General features: G+C 37.8%; 2 protein-coding genes across 5 annotated transcripts in view; one reads left to right on the top strand and one right to left on the bottom strand.

Moving 5' to 3' along the window:
* Positions 1-367: 367 nt before the first annotated feature.
* LOC139960980 (adhesion G protein-coupled receptor E5-like) lies at positions 368-7,149 on the bottom strand. Its single transcript, XM_071959727.1, has 7 exons — positions 6,875-7,149; positions 5,637-5,714; positions 4,896-5,020; positions 4,030-4,145; positions 2,816-3,078; positions 2,142-2,202; positions 368-1,639 (listed from the first exon to the last, which is right to left on the bottom strand). Exons 1-7 carry the CDS (start codon positions 6,957-6,959, stop codon positions 1,237-1,239), a joined length of 1,131 nt encoding a protein of 376 aa, XP_071815828.1. The 5' UTR covers positions 6,960-7,149; the 3' UTR covers positions 368-1,236.
* Positions 7,150-10,226: 3,077 nt separating this feature from the next.
* LOC139961540 (plexin-A4-like) overlaps positions 10,227-23,758 on the top strand; it is a 162,266-nt gene continuing 148,734 nt past the window's right edge. For all 4 annotated transcript variants that reach the window (XM_071960800.1, XM_071960798.1, XM_071960797.1 and 1 more), the window contains exons 1-5: positions 10,227-10,864; positions 15,501-16,577; positions 19,862-20,086; positions 21,474-21,593; positions 22,260-22,372. In XM_071960800.1, coding sequence (XP_071816901.1) covers positions 15,573-16,577; positions 19,862-20,086; positions 21,474-21,593; positions 22,260-22,372 — 1,463 coding nt within the window. In that variant the 5' untranslated portion in view covers positions 10,227-10,864; positions 15,501-15,572. The remainder of the gene's footprint in view (positions 10,865-15,500; positions 16,578-19,861; positions 20,087-21,473; positions 21,594-22,259; positions 22,373-23,758) is intronic.

The raw sequence follows: 23,758 nt of genomic DNA, 5'->3' as shown, positions 1-23,758 counted from the left end.
ATCGTACGGGTAGGACGATAACCCTAAAATATTGTAAAGTTTACCAGCGGACGGATAGGGCTGGGCAGGGGAAGGACCTTACGTCTCTTCTCTCTATAACCTAAATATACTGTTGTCAAAACCTTACCCCGGGCCCTGAACTTTCTCTTCTGTAGTATTTTATTTACCTTTAGATCTGAATGGTCTTCATCATGCAATCCCTGGGGGTCTCTTTGGTCCAGGCTTAATCCTTCTGGCACTATTAATGGCTTGCTTTCTTGATTGTCGGTGGACTGAGCCTTCCCTTTAGAACTCGACGCCTGTTGTTTGTGTGGGTCGGCCTGCCTGTTCCCGTCTATCTTCACGTCTACGTCTCTTTGGTCAGCCATAACTATAGCAACTAGTCTGCTTTTTACCCCTCTCTTGTACAAGCCGTTGGTTGAAGTAATATATAGGAACCAGTTCCAAAATAACTTGTTGAGAGTTCTGTCCGTCGAGTTAGTCTAATTGAAAATGATAAACACCAGCCTTCCTTCCCTTGACTCCTAATTGTGGTCCAGACTTAATTGTGTCCTTCCACCCGGCAAAAGTACTAAGCTCCTGCAGTATATAACAGTTCTTGTTTCACGAGTTCACCTGACCGTATAATGATTTCTCAAACTGTGTGTCTTCTCGGTCCTAAACTAGACCTACTATAAGTTAGGTGTGAGATGGAAAAACCTGCTCACAACTTACGAACTTGTGATGAATGTGCGAACCTATTGGTATGCCTGTAAGCATTGGAATGCACGACGAACGTTCGTTATCGTTAGCAACCTTCTTCTGTAAATAATAGCAAACTATAGGTATACTGACCTTTGGAAAATTGAAATAACTGCAGAGATACAACAGGTATTATGTAACTGTTTGTATAGTACAAAGTGGGTAGTAGACTATAGTGTAGTAGGATAGGTTTTTACAGGCAATACATTGAGCAAGCTAGCTGAAATAGTTCCTAACAACTGCTTTAACCATCGACCCATTATGCGCCGTGATTAGTTTAATTAGCTTAAATTATACTTAACCTTATAGGATAACGATTGTGAATAGTGGATCTAGGGTTTTATAACTTGGAGATGGGGGAGGGGGGGGGGGGTCGGGGAGGTCGTAGTCGTGGTCGTAGAAGTCGAATCCCATGAAGGGATGGGTGTAGATTACATTGAGCAGTTAAAATGGTCTGCAGGGGTTAGCTTGTAATTAAAACGATTAAGTTCCTTTCTATTCCATCTCATGCGAGTCATTTTTGTTAGAGTGACGCCTTTCGCATAGTTTCTTTTTAACCTCTGGATTTCTCACACAAACGAATAGAAATAGAACGAACCCTTGAAGCGAAGTGCAAATACAAAATAAGATCTCAGAGAAAAACATTTCCCTGTTCGGTAAAATAGAAAGAAATCCAAAAATCCATGATGGTCCAAGGAGAACCCAAAATAAAACAAACTGTCGAATCCTCGCTATGATTTCTTTCTTTCTGTTTTGCTCAGCACTCGTTATCATAATTTTTCTAAAAACTACTTTTCGGATGACCAAGAGGAAAATGGTGATGTTGAAACCGACGAGAACCAGTAAATTGAACAGAAAACCGTAGAAATGGCCACTTCCGGTTGGTGGTAAGAAACAGCTGAAACCAAAGGAAACGATAGTAAATTGTACAGAGATTATTTATCAAAATAATTCAAAGTTGTGATGCAGCTTAGAGGATTTTTGTCGGTAAATCTCCCAACTTGTGACTATTTCCCACCCCTTACCCATACCCTTCGGCCAACAACATGAGCGTAAAAGACGTGGCCTCATCAAATAGGGAATTTGGACATTAAAATGTAACCGTCTCAAGGGTATATGTCGATGAAAAATAGAAAAGGATAAAACTTACAAACGAAAATCAGATGGCAAATGTATTTTCTAATTCAATTACAGAAATCATAACAATATTATTCATTTAAAAGTTAAATTACAAAACGCCCAGATAAACGTCATGAAAGTGGCGTTGCAACTTTTATTTGATATCATAAGCTCATGTTTATATTTCATAAAGATATTTGCACTTTTGATATAAACAAGAGTGCCAATCACTAGGACAACAAGTATAACTGCATGTGCAAGTAGTTTTCTCTTTTCCTTACCAGTCATATTTATCTGGGCTGGTGAGACAAACTGCAATAAGAACTGGTATAAGAGGATAACCTGTAGATCAGAACAAGACAGCTTTAGATTATAACGTGTTCTCTCTTTCCAGTAACCAACCCCCCCCCCCCCCATTATGTTTCTTTAATATTTAAGGTGAAAACATGATATCTAAATGTAATGCTCTTTTGGTATTGAAAAAATAGGATCATTGCTTCTTTTTGTCCAATGAGATTGCATTCCGGTGAAATTCGAATTTCTTTGGGATTTACCACTAAACCCATAAAAGTTTCATACGCAACTTCCTCCCCCACCCACCCACCCTGACCTGGATCGCACGCTTGCAATGTATGCGTTGTTCTGTCCTTCCCTCCTTTTTACAGAAATACAAAAGGTACACTTCATACTTCGCTCAGCGCTCCCACCCCTACCCCCATCTATACCACCTACCCCTTGCCCCGAGTCCCCACTCTTTATTGATACAAACAGTATGGTCGTTGGCCTTTTAAATCTATAACATGCATGCAGTCAGAATATGAACATTATAAACTGTTCATGGGAGCGATTAAGAAAATTAAATTATATATAAATATATATATATATATATATATATATATATATATATATATATATATATATATATATATATATATATATATATATGAAATCTTACCGTAGACCAACACACACGACACGGGAATGAAGTATTGTATGCTCATCGTTTCATACTTCACAAATAAGAAATACATATTAACTGCCTCAACAGTCATCCACCCCACTGTTGATAAAGCGAAGTATTGTATGGCTGCTGAGGTATTTTTGCAGTGTGTTTGATGAGGGGAGGATAAATCTCCCGCCAAAAATGACACGTAGAAACCGATCAAACACAAACAGAAGTTGACATGGATTTTGGTGGGTTGTTTCACGCGAAGACTTCTGTTGAGAAATTAAGAGAAAAAACAAAGAAAGTTGTGATAGCACATGTACAATGATGCGGATTAAGAATAGCCAATGGAGATTAATATTGCACCATGACGAAGTGACTCTTTCTTTGCTGTTAGTCTTTAACATTAGGACTGTTGCCAGCTGATAATGACAATTTAAAGGACGACTTAAGCACAATAATATTTTTGATATGTTAATAGACAATTAAAAACACTGCTTTCGTTCCAGGTTGTATTTTGTTAACTATTATTTTTTTGAGGAATGTCCGTTGAAACAGTTGAGCCTTTATCAAGTAAAGTGACTGGACTATGTAGTCTAATACACAGATCATTAGTTCAGTTCCTCAGATGCAAGCCAAACCTCAATGGGAAAAAATAGTTTTGTGGCCTCACAGTAATGACATGACATTTGTACATGTCAGTAGTACAAATTCAGCATGCATGAACAAATGGTGTTGAATGCCATCTGGGGAGGGGGAGGGGTGGGATATGTTGATATTAAGTTGATATGTAGTAAAGGAACTAGGTTTTGTTGAGTTTTTAGAATTTATCAAACAAAGGATTGACATTAAAATTTAGGACTGAAATGAGGAGCATTAGTCGTTTAAAGGAGTATTCCAGACACTAAGCACATTTTAAAGGTACATATCTTGCAGACCAGAGCAGCTGCTAACTCATAACCAGAACTCACATTTTGCCTTCTACTTACACTATAACGTATATCCATGGATCCAAATCCTGTGCACATGCATGTAGCCGATATTGAACAAAAGCGACATCGTGCAAAATATGTTATCGTGCTTACAAAACGTCGATCTACTTCTTTGAACATGGATAATTTATGTTGATATTATAGCCAGCTAATTAAAGTCGAGGAGGAAGGGGGGCCGGCCTACCATGCACGTTACCGTACTCGTTCATTAAAGGAAGTTAATTTACTCACTTTATCAGTGTCAAAGTAAGGACACAAGCAACAAGGCCAACTACAGAGAGCGATGAGCCAATCCATCTTACAGCATTCAAAGTTCGTTTCACAATAGGCGCATCCGTTTCCTGTATCTATAAAAGTAGAGAAAGGTGGGAGAGACAGAGAGAGGGAGGGATGGGTGAGCATTAATGGAGAATCTGGAAAGAAAGTACATGCTTAAGTATATTCGGAGATGTGGTACCTGTATTGAAGGTTCACGACCTAGTAAGTACATTAAATTATAGGTATCACTCTGATAACTGAAGTTATTTGAACAACATCACCAACTATGGTATGCATATGATTATAAGATTTACTTTAGTGTCTTCAACCGATTGCAGAGCCATGTTTACAGACTTTATGACGATACTTTTCTAAATAGAGGGCGCTAACCCTCTTTCGGGTAAGAATTACAGTGTGACATATATTAATGCGTCTCGTTCTGAATGCCTCGTGTGGTACTCTGTGCTAACCAAGCAATTCCATTGTGGCTATTTTCGTCTACACTTTTAGAGGACTAGCTATTGTTTTAAACCCTATCTTGAAATTAATTATCCGTATTTTTTTTTTCTCTTTAAGAGTGGCCATCTTTCAAACAACATGTTCAAAGAATATCAATGAACGATCTTCTATATTATAGTGTAGTTTTTACAGAGAGAGAGCTTCGAGGCTTTCGTAGAAAAAGTCAGAGCCCGGCTGTACCGTTTGACAAAATTGCACTTTCCATTACGATAATTATCATGTTATCGGTACGTCCCCCCCCCCCCCACCACCACCCTATAAGTATACCCCTCGCTTAATATAAAAAAGTATGTAAGCTACTCCAACCATGATGTAATTACCAAATCTATATAAAAGTCTGGATTCAGATAGTCTTCCGTAACATCCTGACTTGACTCAACGGGTCCAGCTGTGGTCTCCAGAGGTAATGTTCTAGGCGATGCCGTTGTTTCCACAGCACTATATTCTGTAACAAACAACCGATACGTCTGCAGTAAGTCGTGTCAATGCTCACGCTCAGATCTGCTTTTGGGGGAGGGGATGGGGGGGGGGTTGGGGGAGTCTGCTGCAATTATGAACGGTCCATTTCAATCTTCTATCGTCGTAAACATAGTGATGATATCTTTACTCATGATACTTTTCAAGAGAAGAATAAGAAAGGCCGGGCACAAATCAAACAACTTGATCCCCTTACATTGAACTGACAATAGGCCCATGGCATCATATATGTACGGTTCTTACAGGGGTGTAGCTAGACAGGTCACCGGACCCCCTTTTTCAAGTCTTTACTAAGCCTAAAGTATATTATTGAAATGATGGTAAATTTACTACTGACTGACCCCAGGCATGGGCTGTAACCCCCTCTCCAACCCCCTCTCATCACGTAACATTTGTAAGATATATAGAGTATAGTCTTCAATTTGATTCGATAGTTTTCACGCTCTATAATATGGAATGTCAATCGGAGGTTTCGGTTTGATCATCTTGTAATTGTAGTGGTTGGCCAATATATAGTAGGCTTATAACGTGTGTCGGGTTCAGTGCACATATATGGTATTTAAACTTACACTTTATATACTCACTAGTTGTCCAAAAGGTAGCCCATTGAGGGGTTGTCGTCTCTCTGGTTATCTCCGACGTTAGAAGGACCGTCGACTCAGCTAAAGCAAGACATATATACCGAGGTATGAGCTATATATCGATATATAAAATACTTAGAATGCATAATGTACAGAACACTATACAACAAACTATACATAAACGGTGTTTCGAATCGTTTTATCCTCCATAGATGTTAAGTGATTCATTTCAAGCAAGAGCAACATCGCTTGATGGAATGGAGGGTTAGATTTTACAGTGACAGTACCATCATTCATGACGAGTGTGACTTCTTCAACTGTTGTCGCGGTGACAATTAACATCGGGAAGGAAATTAAGGTTCTCTCAAAGCAATAAATACCACAAAATATCATTAATTCCAAAACCGTTTACCAAATGCTATATAAAGCTTTTATTGTAAAGTTGTAAGCATTCCAGCCATTTTACATATCTTTAATTTTAGCTTAATTTAGCTTAATTTTAGCTTAGTTTTAGCTTAAGTTAGCTTAATTTAGCTTAACTTTAGCTTAATTTTAGAATCACTACATCAAAAAGAGTCGTTGAGAGACTTTAAAAACTTTGCCGAAATTATGCAAGGAATTGAGTCAGACGGGTAGGGAAGAAAACGATCATAATATTGATAGGCTAGAATTTGTTTTTCATGAGAGATCGAAAAATCACAAATTTGTTCAGCATGCTGGTGTGCGAGAAGGGTGGGGCGAGGGTGGTGGAGGGGGAGTATTATGCCTTTGCCCCGATAGTCCTTGTCTACACTGAGAAGATCAAAATCTCAGTGTACCAACCGCGTATATAGTTGAATTTATCAAAATCAAGGGACATAACCGTATAAACTGTACACAAAACGGACATAGGATTTCTAGGTCAAATGGAAATAGGGCTGATTGGTAGGAGGGATCGGTAGAGCGAGGGTTCAGGTATAGAGTGAGGGCTTGGTAGAGTGAGGGTTCAGTAAAGCGAGGGTTTGGTAGAGCGAGGGTTTGGTAGAGTGAGGGTTTGGTAGAGCGATGGTTCGGTAGAGCGAGGGTTTGGTATAGCGTGAGGGTTTGGAAGAGTGAGGGTTTGGAAGAGTGAGGGTTTGGTAGAGTGAGGGTTCGGTAGACAGAAGGTTTGGTGGAGTGAGGGTTTGGTAGAGTGAGAGAAGACAAAGGAGGGAGACGAGCCTTCGCAAGTTACCTGTTTAGGAAACACTGCTGATGCTTACCTTTGGTGTAGGATGTCAAACAAAAGCAACAGATGCCAATTATCGATATCAAGAATAGACTGTCTTTTCCCATCTTTAAAAGCATTATTTTCTTGTTGTTGTCACAAATGAAATAGTTAGGCTAGGTCTTCTATAACAATGTAATATGTTATTCGCCAAGAAAGACATGAGTCCTATAGTCATCTGATACGCTCTACTTCATTTTAAAATGGATCTAACGTAACTCAACTCACTGCGGTTGTCTGATTGAAAAGAAAAACAGTGTGGTAACGCGAAGTATATATGTTCATAAGTTAAAGGGGCATCATCATCACAGCTCCTAATGATAACATATTAATATATAGTTGCAAACACGAAAATATATCCACAGTACCATTCCTTATGCTACCATAACCCTCTAAAACTATTCACTGAGATTAATGGCTAGCTATAAGTTACACCATCTGATGTCATAATTATAAAGCAAACCAAAAATGACGATTTGTTTGTAATAATGATTCACTTTAATGTAGAGCTCTCATTGCGTCAGTGTTTATATATAATTTCCTTCCCGTTGCTTAGAAAATATAAACTGGAACGGTCGGATCTGGGAAAGGTAGCCCGCCTATTGTGGGAGTTTATACGATATACGGTTACAAAGTCACCGCAATAGCTCCATTGTAAACTGCACGTATTGACTTCACCACAACCGCTACAGCCTCCTGTAGGAAGACAGGGTTGTACACTTTCATGAATGATTGACGAGTAAACATACAACATTATAATGTTTTGCATAAATATATTGCCAATGTGTATTCTTATATGTAGCATAGTGCTGTATACATTACACGAAATTATAAGTGAGTTCTTCAAGTTGATATACATTTGCCAATGCTTTAAAGTTTCATTGAAAAAAAAAGAGGTAAAATTATTTCTTTTCAAATTGAAAATAATGAAGTTAAGCCACTACTTAGAAATTTTCTAATTTGTATATTGCGCATGCATGTCATTAGCATACTAGTAAGATAAAAGTATATGCAGGGCGATGAAACATTGGGAACCGAAATCGTATGATTATGATAAATTTGATTCCATGTCTTCAGATTTGTTCCTAAATATGCTAGAGAAATGGTCATCCACGTCTACCGTGTACTTGACTATATACCATCTACTTTAACAGCATTTTCCACTAAAGGGGAATTTTTACATTGGTTCAATGTTGTTGAGGATTTTTGTGAACCAGAACCACAAATCACGTGCATTAGGAAACAGTGTATGGAGCAAAAATTTGGGGCTATTGTGATAACAATTACAAAACAACAAAGCTATATCACCTTGTAGTTGTACCAGAGGTCATTGTCTTAAACTCCAGAAGTTGCGAAGTAGGATTAATATTCGGCATATTTTTTTGCAAATAGGGTGGTGACTGAATGGAATGGTTTGCCTGAGAAAGTTGTGCAGTAATGTGAATGGTATAAGAATGCTTTGGACAAACACGGTACTTTAAGCATTATAATCAGGTCTAGCTATCAGGTCAACTTATTCTGAGCCTGTCACGGCGCCCACAAACGCCCTCACTTTCGAGCACTGAGTACTTGTCGAGCATTATAACACGGCAGATGAGCCGGGAACTCTTCATTTCATTTCATGTGATTTGATTTGATTTGATTTGATTTGATTTGATTTCACATCATTTCACATTTCAATTCATTTCATTTCAATATTCACAATTTCAATACAGAGAAGTTAAATAAGTGGCAAAATGTATAAACAACAAGGGAAATTGTGAAAGGAAGAATTCCAAAAACCCCAAGGGGCTTATCTAGAAGAGCGCTTCCATAAATAAACAGAGAGAACAGGAAAAAAAGTAACACTAAGATCCACCCGCACACCAACACGTACCCACCCCCACCCCCCCACCCAATAAATATATATAAATATGAGGGAAAAAAGAGGAATACAATAACAAAAGGATGGCTACAGCGTACAAAAAAAACTAGATACTTAAAGTCTTATGTAGTGGTTTATAAGGGATCTTGTAAAGTTGTAACCAGTAAGGAGTGTACATTTTGCGTAGTATGGAATTCCAGGTGCTGATTGCTTGATAATGCAAGCTTGCCTTGGAAAAAGTTGGCCGATTACCAGGAAGACGAAGGCCATTGTTTTGACGTGTATTATAATTGTGAACTCGGGAGTTAAGAATGAGGAAATTAGAAAACCTCAAGGTAAGAAATTGTTGAAGTAGCGATATGTGAAAGTTGCAATATTTACTTCGATGAAGTCACTTAATTTTAACAAGTTAACTGACTTAACATGTGCACTGGTGTGTTCACGTGGAGCAGAATTTGTAATATGTCTGATAGCTCGTTTTTGGAGCACAAATCACGTTTTTAGAGAGGTATTAATAGTGCCAGACCAAGCAAGGCTACAGTAGCAGAGGTGGGAATAAACGAGAGTTAAATAAAGGGTGCGCAGAATATGTTTTGGCAATATCTGTTTAGATCTACCGATTATTCCAAAACCTTTAGCAACATGCGAACACAGGTGAGAAATATGTTCATGCCAATCAGATAAATAGATAAATAAGAAATAAATCTAAGTTAGAGCTAGTAAGAGTTAGCTTATTACGTAACCAGACCGCTTTGTTTACATTCCTGACCTGTACGTAGGGCCTACGTCTATAGTGGAGAAGGGGCCACACGAGGTGCGCTTGAATGTAACACACCGCCGACGGTTCCAGGGGTAGAACACTGGCGGGGACGGGCACAGGCAGTGATGCTGGATCATGACTCGGTATAGCAGAGTAGAAAACTCGAATGAATGACTCCTTCTTTCGGCACAACTTGCTTACAATTTCCTATTCAGTTTATTGTACCGATTTGTTTCTGTAGGCCTACATACGTGTTTATGATAACGTCGTGAATAATATAACATACAGTACCGGTCTACTTTATTGTATCGATACTTGTTATCCCTTTAATTAAAGTAATCATATATCCTTCCAAAGAATTAATTCGCCGCATGTGTTTTCAATAAAAAATAATAAAATGATCAAAATAAGAGTTAAAAAGTAAGTTTAATCGTAAATACAGATTTTAAGCGATCGAGCCACTGTTCAGAGCAAGTCAACACAACTTTCGCGGAAAATCTGCATCTTGTATACCTATAATATATGTCCATGTGTTAAACTTTACCGTAAATGTCCTTGTAGAAAAAAAAACTGTGTGGTTTAACCACCTCAAATACAAAATACATTTTCTTTTTGGTAGGGATATAAATGGCGCTTTAGTACATGCACAATTATAAGTTTTTGTCAGGGTCGTAAAAATTCGACTGGCGCCCTCGTTACATTGGGACTGGAATCCCCTGATTTGAAATTATCGAAGAATAAGTTCATTGTAAACTTGGGCTCTGAGAGATCGCGAGCCAGTAAGGAACATTTTTCTAATGCCTGGTACAAAATGTCATCTTCAGGTTATAACTGACGAATGTTCTGTCCATTTTGCATCTTCGGAAGAAGCTCATTGGCAGATAAACTTGACTCCAACAAGGATAGTTTCGTCAGCAATTGTTTCTCACCGATCTCCGCTAACTAAGCTGGCGAAGTTTATTGGATGTTAGTCACTCTGGTATGTGATACTGCGATTTGAAACCTGAGTCACATAGCGAGTGCTACCCACACGCTTTGTATCGAGACTGCACAGCTAGCTGTATTTGTTGTGTCCTTAACTACACTCATAATTTATCTACTTGGGACCAATAGAAGAGCCAACTATCGCTACGCGGGTACGTGAGCACACGACCGTAAGCTAACTTGGTTGACTTCTGAGCTGAGGTGCGGTCATGTAATACAAACACACATAATATATAGGCCTATACTTACGTCCTTTGGTACCAATACCATTACTTTTGAAAAGTGGCCGCAGTCTACCTAACGTTTCCTCACTATATACTGGAACCACTATCGACCCAGCTTTGAAGATCTACACATCTCGTCAAAATGCGTACTTGGTGAGTGTAAATTGTCTCAATTCGTCGTTATGGTTTTAACTGATTATTGAGTTTCAATGACAACATCGGGTTCTTGTTTACTCAGTTAGCCTATACGTTAGGCCACAAGTTACCATTTCTTCTAATCTAGGCTAGCCTCTGGTACTGGTAGTAGGCTACCAATAACACTAACGACTCAGTATTAAACCAAGCCGAGGGCCTAGTACTAGAACGTTAGGGCCAGATTTAATGCCAGTGAGTTACACTTACAGTATTAACGTTAGTAGTTGGAGGTCTAAGGTAGGCATACTGTCCATTTTTGTTAAATATTGATCTTTCTTTTGGTCATAATTACAAAGATTCAGAAAGAATATATCTGTAGTACAGTAGAAAATATGATAGGCCTACTAACATAGTAACAATAACATGCTGCTAAAATGTACTAACAGTAACAGTTCCAGAGATAATGAGCAAAGTTGGATTTAGGAATGAAACAGAAATGCTAGTTAGGAGTGTGTAAAAGAATTGGTGCATTTTAAGTGCATGCTAATAACTTTATTCTATGGTCGCATTGCTATTCTTTTTGCTGTACACTAGAATGATACACCATATCGCATGGTGGGCTCATAATTGATGCACTTAAGGATTTGATCAACAATGTCTCTCAAGGAAAAATCCAAATCGCTCAACTGTATGCGTTTTTCATACGTGTGGTTACTCAGAAATGTAGTGATCTCAAAATATTTATTGTTCAGTGCCTACTGTATGCAATGTACAATTGAGCAGAATTTGACTACTAAATGTCTGCCCTTTCAATTTCTTCATACCCCGAAATTGACACATTCGTTGATAGGCTAACTGTAACTTTTTGGTAATTATACCTTCATTCACCCTGGATGCTGTTTGCTATGCTCTGAACCTTCTACGCTCAGACAGGTCAGATGGCAGAGAGAAGTGGTATTATGCTGAGGTAATTTTGGTTTATTTTTATGGAGTAAGTTTTCAAAATGCCAAAATTACGTGCAAAACTGAGGAGAGGGTGTTAAAAAAGCTTAAGAAAACAAACCACAATTTGATCAGCACATAGCTGAAAATGGATTCAAATGCATGACATATGTAACTCTGCTTTGCTGCAAAAATTTAAGGTTGCCTGCTCGTTGCTAATTTGAATTGAAGGTGCGTGCATCAATTACAAAGGTGTGTTAGTTATGAAGCCTTTACTATACATGTAGCCTAGAACACAGGTTCCTTTTGCGATGATTCCTAGGCCTTTTAATACTATCCAGTGTATCAGTTTCTCCAAAGAGAGTGTAAATGATGTTAATTCTATATGTGTAAGAATGTGGGTCTCTTTGTTTTCTAAATTACAAGAAAAAGACCTCATTTATGGGAAATTATTTAGAAAGAAACAATAGAGGGCCTACTTAAATGATAGTACTAGCCTACATACTTACAATGGAATTGCAAATTTGTCCATTCTGTTAAAATTATCCTTAAATTTATGTCATGCTAGATTTTAGTATAGAGAAGTTTTAGCTTGTAATATATAGTTACACTCAGTTTAAGTTTATGGGTAGGAATCCTTCTCATTTGGTTTGAATGCTAGATATATTGAAATGATTTGGATAATTAATAAAATAACCTGCATTACAAGTTTGTTTCAAGTTCACAACTTACAAGTTGAACTGGCAAATTAATGTTACCTCTCAAAGCCCTTATATTGTGAAAACTGTCATTTCTAACAATTAACTGTAGGCTGTTATTATTCTAAAGAAACAAATCTTGCTGAATATGCTTTAAATAAAGTTCTTAATAGACACACTAAACCTTCCAAATCAATACACAGTGCGCACAGTACTGAGTAGTAATTGGAATGGGTAAAACCACTACCCAGTCTAAGCAGTCACTACCTGGTCTGCAAAAATCGTAAAATAAAACACTGTCATTGTTCTCCATTTTTTAGTTACATTTTTGTTTGAAGTAATGAAAGAGAGATAAAAAATCATGTGGGTTCTTTTTAATTTCATCATTAATTAAATGATATTCCCTTATATGTTGATGTGAATCAAGCAACGTGCCATTGTTCCATAATTACACAATGGACGTTACCATTTAACAATAAGGGTTGATTGATGTACACTCCCTGCAGACTTTTCAACTAAGCTTTTAGTACTGTTGATAAGACCTCCTGGTGCGCTAGCGTAAGTGAAAGAACAGGTTGGAACTATAGCCTAACGCAAGTATGATATGGCAGTGCACTGTACAAGTGCCGTCACATGGTTTGCACAGTGTATTGTGAATTATCTCCCATTGCTTAACTAAAATAGCAATTTTATGCAAATGAACCCCAACAAATGTTTTAAGGAATTCTTCAATCACATTTTAATGAGTAATTCGTTCAACGGCGCATTGCATTGTAAGGTTTGAAAGGTGGTACAGTAGACTTGGTAGCAAGTTATTTGACCGTTATCATCACTAGTAACTATGCATTGCTTGAAGTACAGTACTTTCCTTACAGTGGGCTGACTTACAAAAGATCAACATGTTTCAAATTAGATATCTAGAAAGAAGAGTTGTGTCTACACCTACAGTAGGCACAAATAAGGCCGGCCAGGCATCTGTCATAAGGTCAGGCAATTATCCGACAATTCAGTGGATTGGCCACCATCCGGCATTACCGACAAATAGATCTGAGAACCTGTAATAAAAGTATTTGATGAAACCTAAAGCACTTCAGGTTAGATATACACGTACAGAATCCACACAGCTGTACATTATTAAAGCTCCACTGACGGTTTATATATTTATTACCTCTGTGCAAAAACTACAATTTCGTTGCTGTTATTATGATCTGTTCCAGTCTCATATTTAGTTGTTATTACTAGGAGGGCGTTGTGGTGAAGTGGTTAAGGCAGTGGACTTGTGATTTAAGGATTACAGGTTCGAGCCCTGGCCAGATCATTATGTTGTGTCCTTGGGCAAGGGGCTTTATCTCCATTGTCTCTCTTCACCCAGGTGTATAAATGGGGACTTGCGAGGTAGCTTGTAAATATAGTTGTTAGCGACGGTTTGTGGCTGCACCCTATGGGAAGTCCCCCGGGGACACGTGGTTGTGGTGCACTGTGGTGCCCCAGGAGAGATTGATTAAATTGTGCACACTTTGGTGTGTAGGTGTGACAAGTTACCAATGACCAGGGTTAAGTTGTAAAGTCGTGTGAGAGGGCCTTGGCCCTGAACAAGACTGTAAACCTAAAATTATAAATTATAATATTATACTAACATTAATGTAACTTGCAGGGTTTCCAACAAGCTTTAAAACATGGGATCTTGGCTAGCAGCCTCCTCAAGTTGTTGATCATGTGTTGTGACTGTTGTCCATTTTGATGTGATATCAATGGCGAACCCTAGTATCCAGTGATTTTATTCTTTCAAATATTATAAGAAAGAATCCCAGATAAATGTTATGAAGTAAAAAAACAACAAAACATCACGCAATCAGAAGTAAAATAGGCCAACCTTGCTTTGTCATTATGTGGTTAAGTTTCCGAGGGGTTAGGGTTAAATTATTTTGATTGAGAATAATTGTGTCGTACCTGTAGGGAAAAACTTCAAATGGATCGATTAGGGGGGGTTACTTTTTCTGGTATCTCACAATACAATTTTATACAAACATTGTACTGTACATTTGGTGCCACATGAATGTAAATCTGTATGAACAGGTTTTATTTTGTAGAACGCTTACCTTTTTCTCTTCAATATTCCAATCTCTATCCAAATTTTCTATCCAAAAATTCCAAAATCTATATAAATCTCATACAAAGAATTATGGAGTTAAATTTTAAATTATTGCCCAGCAGAATGTCACCAGTATGTAGTTTCCTCATCCAGACTCTTAGTGAATAGTGTGAGAAGGCAGATTTCCTTAACTGAGAGACAAGATAATCAGTGGTACAGTAGTCAGTCTTTTGGTTGTTTCATTTAAGCTCTCTTGACAGTAGTATACAGGTTTTTTGTTGTCTAAAGCTAAGCTGGAGTGGTGAGCAGACAGTTATGTGCTCCTTATAGCAAGGTATACAGTATCCATTGTAAAATAATGCACTTATGGACTGCATTTTAGAGTTCTCAAATGATGCAGTGTACATTATATGTTACATTGTAGTTTACACTTGATCTATCAGGGCAGATTATCAGATGATACCTTTATTAGAATTGGCAAGGAACCATAGTTACACTCATTTCTTACCTAGCACTGGAGTGTTACAGTATATGTATATATTCCTTTAATCTGTGGCCCTCCTTTATGCAACCATTTCTTGTTTCACCTCTCCTCCCTCAGTTCTACATTTGTTCTCAACCTCCTTTTTCTACAATTCCAGTCCAATCCCGATTTCAGTTGCCCTCCTTGTGTGGTGTACAGTTACATTTATAGTACCATGCTGAGCATGCAGGCATCATCAGTAGCTGAGCTGAAAATTGATGCTAGATCATTTATCATTTTTATAAATGTTGTTTACATGTAACGCAAGCACAGATATCGTTACACTCTTGGGTATCAGGTGACATCCTCTGTTCATTGTAATTTTGACACTTACTTTATACCGACAAAATGATTTGTAATAGATTTCAGACAGCTTGTCTTTCTTTATTTGCACCACAGATATATCCATATATCATTGCTGCCCGACCACATGTATGCAGATGATCCTGTTGGACCTACTACCAAGTAAAAATGAAAGGGTTTCCATTTAGAGGACCGGAGTTGCTTTCTCTTTTCATCACATTCATTTTACTAACGAAGGCTGATTGTGAACCTCATGTAAACGATGCGGACCACTATCTTGTGGAGGCATTCCGGAGTCACCAAAATTATAATAGAACGTTGACGCTGTTAAAAGTTCATGCAGATAAAGTCTATGTAGCTGGTAACACTGCACTCTTCTACCTCTCAGAGGATCTTGAGCTTGACCAGAGTCAACTGTCATATGGGGAAGAGAACATATACAAGATATTGGAAACATCTGCATCCCAAGAAAAGATATTCACATGTGGTTCAGCAGGTGACGGAGGGTGCGAATCCAGACCTCTTGATGACATAGATCACGTATCTTCCGTGGAGGATGTTGAAGCGGTGGTTTCCCCGTACACCACCGTCGGTGTCATTGCACCAGGTAGAGAGAGGGAAAGTGAGAGTCTTTATATTGCAAGAGGGGTGAAAAAGTCGCCAGCAAAAGCGCCGATTATTGAGATAGAGCTGCAGACATTACAGCGGAATCGTGCAACAAGCATCATATCTTCATCGGCTGTGGATAGCTTTTTGATACATTACAGTGGAACATTTTTCTACAATGGGTTCGTCTACTTTCTATCCTCCCGGAGAAAGAACGCCAACGACGAAGAGAGCTGGATCATCCCAAAACTCACTCGCCTCTGTATGAAAGATCAGACTGATGCGTTGTATTCTTTCACAGAAGTGGAATTAGCTTGTGAAGGCAAAGATAACACGGTATACAGCATAGCTCAGGCTTCCTACCTTCTTGGTGATAAATTGTTCATCGTTTTCACCGAGAATATCGACCCTGAATATGAACTAAATCCCGGTACACAGTCCGCTCTTTGTGTCTATGACATGGGCCGTCTTGAAGAAACCTTCTCCGCTGCTGTGAAGGCTTGTGCATGCGATTACAAAAATGCTAGTCACAGTAACTACTTGCAATTTTCCAACTGTTTCACTGGGGTGAGTACTGGTAACACCTTTTCTTCAGTATATCATGAGGGGTAGAAAAGGGGGGGGGGGGAAATGTTAAACTTTTCAAGCTGTTACCCAAAATGTGAGCTGCAATTCCTGTCAACCATTGAACTTTTACAGTAGGTGTGTCTTAAGATGATATTTTATGTATTTGTAGCCCACAATATTTATAATACCGCTGTATATACAGTATATGCAATATATACAGTAGCCAGAACCGTCAAGAAATTCCATGTTTTCTTCCTCATAAAGAGTACATCTTCTAAAAACATACAACTTTTGCATTATATGCCCTCTGAGCTCCTCTCCTTTTGAGCTACAGTATGATTCTATAACATAGCACATTTATAATGCTTCACACAGGTATGTAAATGAACTGATGAGCCTTGCATCAATCTGTGAATCAATTTGGGAAAATATTTAATTTGGAAGCATATCCCTGAGACATTTGACGCAAGTCCTTTTTCAGATTATTTCAGAATTAGTTTGCCTTTTAATGATCATTTAACAATAAATTTATATGACGGTTTGACTGGCATACAGTGTGAGTGAGTATGTATTTATACAAATGATGCCCTTGAATTGAAAATTACGATAACTCAAAAAGTACACCGTGGATTAACTTGATAAGTGATTTGATGTGATCCACCTAATGGAGTACAAGAATACCATTGTTTTCTGTTGAGGTCAAAGGTCATCTGAAAACAACAGAGGTCAAATTATGAATGCCTTATAAAGATGACAATTCCAAAGGAAAGCCTGCATAAAGTTCATATATACCTGGTATGTGGATTCACCTTTTTGGGTACAAGAACCTTATTCTTTTCTTTGGAGTTCAAAGGTCATGTGAGGTCAACAGAAGTCTAAACTTCAAAAGTGAAGATTGAATTCCATACCTAGTATGCTGGTGCAACTTAGGATGAAAACCTTATTTCTATGGAGATCAAAGGTCATTTGGGATAACAAGAGGTCTGAATCACCAAAAGTAAAAGCTTTGATGAACTTAATGAATATTTGGATCCATTTTACTGTACTATAAAAGTAGGCACACAGTTGGCAAAGAATCACTTAACCTGTTGGTTTTGTTTATAATTTCCCAGTAGGCTTTCCCTCCTCCATTTAGTGCACATAAACAAATACATATAACTAAAAGCTGGAAAACAATGATGAAGAAAATAATAGCAAATATATTTAATATTCCTGGATAATGTATTTATAAGAAGGGAATGCTTAATGTTAATTCTGCCACGAGAAACATTTACTGATATTCAGATACTGTGTCGTCCACTCTTCTTAATTAATTCTTTGTCGATGTCTAATGCTGGTTCCATGTATTGGTCATAATAACTAATAGAATTGTAGAAAATAGACAAACTGCTGCATTGCACTGACGCCCTACACAAGATCTGGCCCGGTGTGGATGGCAGGGTTCGCAGGTTTCTTCCGGGGGTGGAAAAAACCGCGGAATAAACCGTGGTTTTTTCCACTCGGAAGAAATAGGTTTCTTCCAGTTTCTTCCGGACAAAATGGAAGAAACTCATTTTTTGGGGAAAAACTTTTGATAAAGTTTCATAACAACCTGCAATGATTTCTAACTATGTAATAAATGGACAAGAAGCACTATAGTGTCATCTAGGTAGTCTATATCTAGGTTTGGAGCACATGACCTGCCTCCAGCATATACTGTACATACACAATATAGTACTAGGCTACTGTAGCATCGGACAATTAAAGGATTGGTTCAGGTGTCTGATATGTCTTTCTTGTATGAAAGAGCTTAAAAAAACGAACAGAAAAGTGAAGAAACTACCATGATAGCATGCTCTGTTAAGGAGATATGACACTTTGAAGATTTCAAAATTTCTTTGCAAATGACTGGTGTAGAAAGACTAACTGTAAGGGTGTGATGTCACATCCTCACTTCCTTAACATGTGTCAATATATTTCATTAAAAAATAATTGCATATTTTTCAAAAATCTAAAAAAATTGCATCAAACATTCTTCAGATGTTAAATGTCAAATACTTCCCTTGACACATATGAGATCTCCTGACGTATCTTTTGGTTGTAAGTCATAAAATCTTACAAAATATTTTAATAAAATAACAAAGATTTTCAGGACTGTGAGGATATGACGTCACAGCTACTGTAGTCTGATTTCAGCAGTTCCTACACAATCAGATAGAACTTTAGACTTGAATATCTCCTAAACGGAAAAAGATATTTGAATAATTTCTTCACTATAGGGTTTCTTTTATTGTCCTCTTTCATATAAGATAAACATTTGTGACACCTGAACTAGTCCTTTAAGGGAACAACTATGGGCAAGCAATATTTTGCAGACCAGAATGGTCCTGATTATAGCCCAGTTCTTAGTTAAAAACTAGTTTCTGAGTGGAGGGACAAGTGTTCCCTGGAAACTAGTGTAGGCCTACTACAATGCACCCTCATTCCTACGATTACATTGACCACTACATGACCATATTTTGTGGAGATTGAACTCTTGAGGGTTACAGATTAGATTAAAAGTTGTAGTGTGAAATGAGGGCTGGCTCATGGTCAGCTGTGTTTAATTGTGGGTGTTTGTTCTTTTGCTGTTGGGATGACAAGTCCTCCTATTAACTACAAGTTGCAATTTAGGGAGTTGCCAAAATCTAATAGATCTATATTGTTCCGCTATTTGCTTGGTGTTCATTGTATTAAATCCTCAGTGCATGGGCCAATCCAGGTTAATCATTCATAAAGTATGGCCAGTTATGCAATTCTGGTTGATGAGGGGATCGCGAGATGATAAGTATTCCTTCAATATTGTGATTTATAAGCAAACATCTTTTGGTCTAGAAAAAACCCAAAATTATATTCAAAACAAAAACATCATATTTTGATGGTTTCAATGGCATGCATTTCAGTCACATGGTGGTAAGCTATTTGTCTCTTTATCATGTATGTGGGCTGTGCTGCCTATATGCCAATTATCACAGTTTCTTCCAGTTTCTTCCGGTTTCTTCCAGTTTCTTCCGGAAGAAACTGGAAGAAACCTGGAAGAAACAGGTTTCTTCCAGTTTCTTCCACGTCCCCGGAAGAAATAGGTTTCTTCCGGAAGAAACCGAACCCTGGTGGATGGGGATGGGAAGGGATATGAGTAGATAATTTATGATATTCATCACTAATGCAATATTGCGTATACAACATGTATACTAAGTTCATGATGTAAATGGTTGGATTTGCTTTTTTTCTAAGTTGCAAAATGATGCTGACCATTTCTTTCACAGAATAGAGAATTTTGCCAACGCCAAGAGGTTGTAGACAAATTAACATGTGGTATTGATAGCGGCATATTCAAATACCCAGAGCAACATAAAGATGATAAAGTTATAGAGTATGCCATTTTAGAACAGGGAAATGCTACCTTCTCGTCCGTCGTCGTCGCACAGTTGCCTTCCGATCGGAATCATACAATCGCTTTCATAGGTACAGATCAAGGAACCCTTTTGAAGGTAAGTAGCAGTCGTACTGTATTCTTGCAATGATAATCTATTAAAGGGTCTGTATATTGAAGTGACCATGAAAATTGCTATACATGCATCAAAGATATGCCACATCATTTCCACAATGTTGTTACCAATTTAAAAACTTTAATATTACAAAAAAGAAGCTACTGAGCACCATTAAGGTTAGCTGTTGGTTATTGAGTTAACACTGCTGGGTGTGTGTATATAACCGAGTTGGTTAGAATCATGTTTGATCTTTGGAGTAAGGCAAATATATCACCAAAATCAGTTCTAGTATTGTTCCATATAGGTGACAAACGCCTACAGTGGAATAAAGACCTTCCTTAGCGGTTTCGAATCTCTGGACATACAATCAGCGTCCATAGCCTAATGGTTAGGGTGTCCGCATATAAAGCGGGAGGCTCGAATCCGGGTGGAGGCTGGAAGTTTTTGTACTGTTCTAAATTTTCTAACTCAATACGTTTTCAATTATACATACAGTATTCCAACAGAACATAGTGGGCGAAGAGGAGGACGGTGGGGGAGTATTCATGTCTTCACAGAAGCTAAAGCTTCTGTGACTTGACTGCAACGTAAAAATACTTCAAGGTGATATTTATTCATATCTCACAGAACATCAACATCAGTGAATATTTATTCATTGTTAAAACTCCAGCATTTCAACCAATTGTCTCTGTGTGTATTTAATATAATATCTCTCCTCTGGTGAATACCATTGTTACAGCCTGGTCTTGTTCTCTCTCAAACATGTCTTTGGTCTCTATTCATTCTGGCCTCGAATTATTTCCATTATTTGGCGGCGAGACCAGTACATCCGACTTGATGAAGTTGTCTATGAACAGGGTCCATTGAATCCTTCAAAACATTGTGAGAATTGCAAATGCAACTTGTTTAAAAGAAACTTGCTGTTGATGTACTCCATACGCATGTGATAATTTTGCATTGCATAGTTATGTAGTACTAATATGTGTGTAGTTGTAGTATAATACAAGGTATATTGTGACATATAACATTTGTCTGTGGTAAGGGAATGCAGGTACAATGTTGCATTTGTATGGCATTCCACTAAAGATACGATGAACCTACAGGTTTGAGACCTGCAAATGACAGACCTTGGCTCTAAAAGAGTCTCAAAAGACAAAATACTAAATGGCTATTCTGACAGTTTTCGTTAAGGTCTTGTAGGTCAAAATTGTTATTGAAAAAGTGTTTACAAGTTGACTTAATATTCCGAACAGAGCAACTGCAGTGTCTATCAGTGCAGCTACTGTGCATATATAATGCCAAAGCATAGTGACCACCGTGCACAACCATACCATTAATTTGTTTAATTCACATTTTACCATTTTGACAAATATCTTTCTTTTCGTAGGCAAACTTGAACGGAGCAGATAGCATAGTTTATGAAGTCGTTGATGTTAGTGCTCCAGTACTTGCTGATACAACACTTGTGGATGGCAATGAAACCTTGCTGGTGCTGACAAATGAAACGGTAAAATTTAAGAAAACCTATGTCACTAATTGTGAGATATTTAGTTCAAAAGATGAACATTTTCCTTTGCAATATATGCTAGATCAGGAAAAGTGGAATTAAATTACATATATGGAGGTTTACTATGCAATACTTTCCTGTCTCCCCTCGACATATTAAGTTAGAAGAAGTTGGCAGTCACCCCTCGAGTTGCTACAGTAATTACCAAATGATTAGACAGAAAAGTGTAAGTTTTTAAGTGAGGAGACAGACCTGTAACTATCACGGTTTGTAAAATACTGAGACCGATAACGTGTTTTGGGGTCACTTCCTGTTGATTTTTAAATTGCCTGTGGCGCACTGGGTTTTGTACTTAGTCTTGGTTACTCCCGCCTCTTTGATCAATAAGCCCGCAAAGTTAAAGAGATTAAAGAAGTACATTTTAGTGAAATGGACTGATAAACCGTAATTGGTTATGGTCTGTAATATTTCAGAATTAATTTTGTGCCTCAAGTCATCCCTTAAACAAATGATTCATCTAACAGCCAGGTGTTTGTTAGGCCAACTTATTTGGTCAAACTGTGTATAACTTTCATGTGTGTTTCTGTTACTTTAAATATTTGTAAAACACCTGGGAGAGTCTTTTCTTCCAACTTTTTTTTTTTTTTTTTCCTCGGGTTTTTATAGGTTCTGAAAATGAGTGTTATTGATTGCAGTCAATTTTCTACTTGTGAGGAGTGCATTAGACCAGATACTTTATTTGGGGACCCGAGCTGCGGTTGGTGTACACTGAAGAAAAGGTAAGTATTTCACAATTTTATGAATTTCACAATTTTGTGTTCACCATGCTCATTAACCTGTCTGTATTCTGTGCGTGTTTTTGTCCCTTCTGTTACTGTTACTTGTCATTTAGCCTTTGAAGAAGATCCTGCTAGGATCGAAACTTCAGGCCAACTTACTTTTGCACATTACAATTTCATGATGTCCACACTCAAAACAAAAAGATGAAAAGATGGGAGAATGAATGGATGTATGTAAGGGGTAGGTAGGTGGATGCGTGGGTTCCTGTTGATTTTCAGGTCATTTTAGTCTTCATATCAGCATTTTTAAACCGGTGTTACTCAGAAGACTCTAGCCTATTCCAGGCAACGTCTGTGATTATCCCTCTCTTCTAGAGCTGTTTTTTTTCCAAAGCTCGTTTATTAAGTCCTGTGCAAAATAAACATTTGTCTGGATGCTACATTCCAGCCAAAATTTAAGATGTTATGTCACCAATTTACATTTGAGCAGTCAGTATGAAACTTGTTAAATATTGACTGAGCTGGCAAAGCAACAATAAAGATCTTTTGACTGAAAGGGTTGTACATGTATATAGATAAAAGCATAGATATAAGTATTATTTGTTTAAACTCATTTATGTGATATGAGGGGATTGGGAGATTCTGTAGAGAGGAGAGATGGAGGGGTGGGGGTGGGGGGTGGAGGGAGATCGAGGATGACACAGTGGTCAATGATGCAGAGACATTTGTTTCACTTTCTCTGCCAAAAAGCCTGACAATCCCTATCCAGTAGAATGGCAAAATAAAAAATGGATACTTGACGATACGATCTGGCAGGATTGTGCAACTTAACAAGGTTTACAGGGAGGTCTGGACATGACCTTCAATACTTCATCAATTGATTTTTTGTCAATGGATACAGAGTTAAAATTACAACATGATGTATTTATCTCGTCTGCGAGTGGCTGTGATAAAACTTTAGTCATCATGCAGTCGCTCGTATTGTTTTTAAATGACACTATGCTGTGTAATCCCAAGGGCTTGTAGATCTACCTCTTAATTGCATATATTGGTTCATGAATCTGTCAATATCATGGCTAGAGAAAATGTTAAGCTGATTGGGAGTTTGCGAGACCATCATTCGATGCTCTGAATTACTTCTGGTAGAATCGCTTCACAGTTTCTGTCGCTAGTCGGCCCTCCCGACCTTGGCAAGTGTTTGTGACATTCTACTCTTTCTATGCTTATTTTAGTCCTATCGTTGAGCTGGAGATATCTTTAACACAAGTTTGATTTAGAAGAATTGATTTAATAAATGATGCATGCATATTATTTTATGCATGTTTGATAGAAGCTTGCTAAAATGATGGATTAAGCATAGTATTATTGGGAAATTATATCTTCAAT

Source organism: Apostichopus japonicus, chromosome 20, assembly GCF_037975245.1.
Source record: "Apostichopus japonicus isolate 1M-3 chromosome 20, ASM3797524v1, whole genome shotgun sequence".
In the NCBI taxonomy this organism is placed as follows: Eukaryota; Metazoa; Echinodermata; class Holothuroidea; order Aspidochirotida; family Stichopodidae; genus Apostichopus; species Apostichopus japonicus.
The sequence above is the reverse complement of the archived record's forward strand: the minus strand, read 5'-3'. Positions and strand labels throughout refer to the sequence as shown.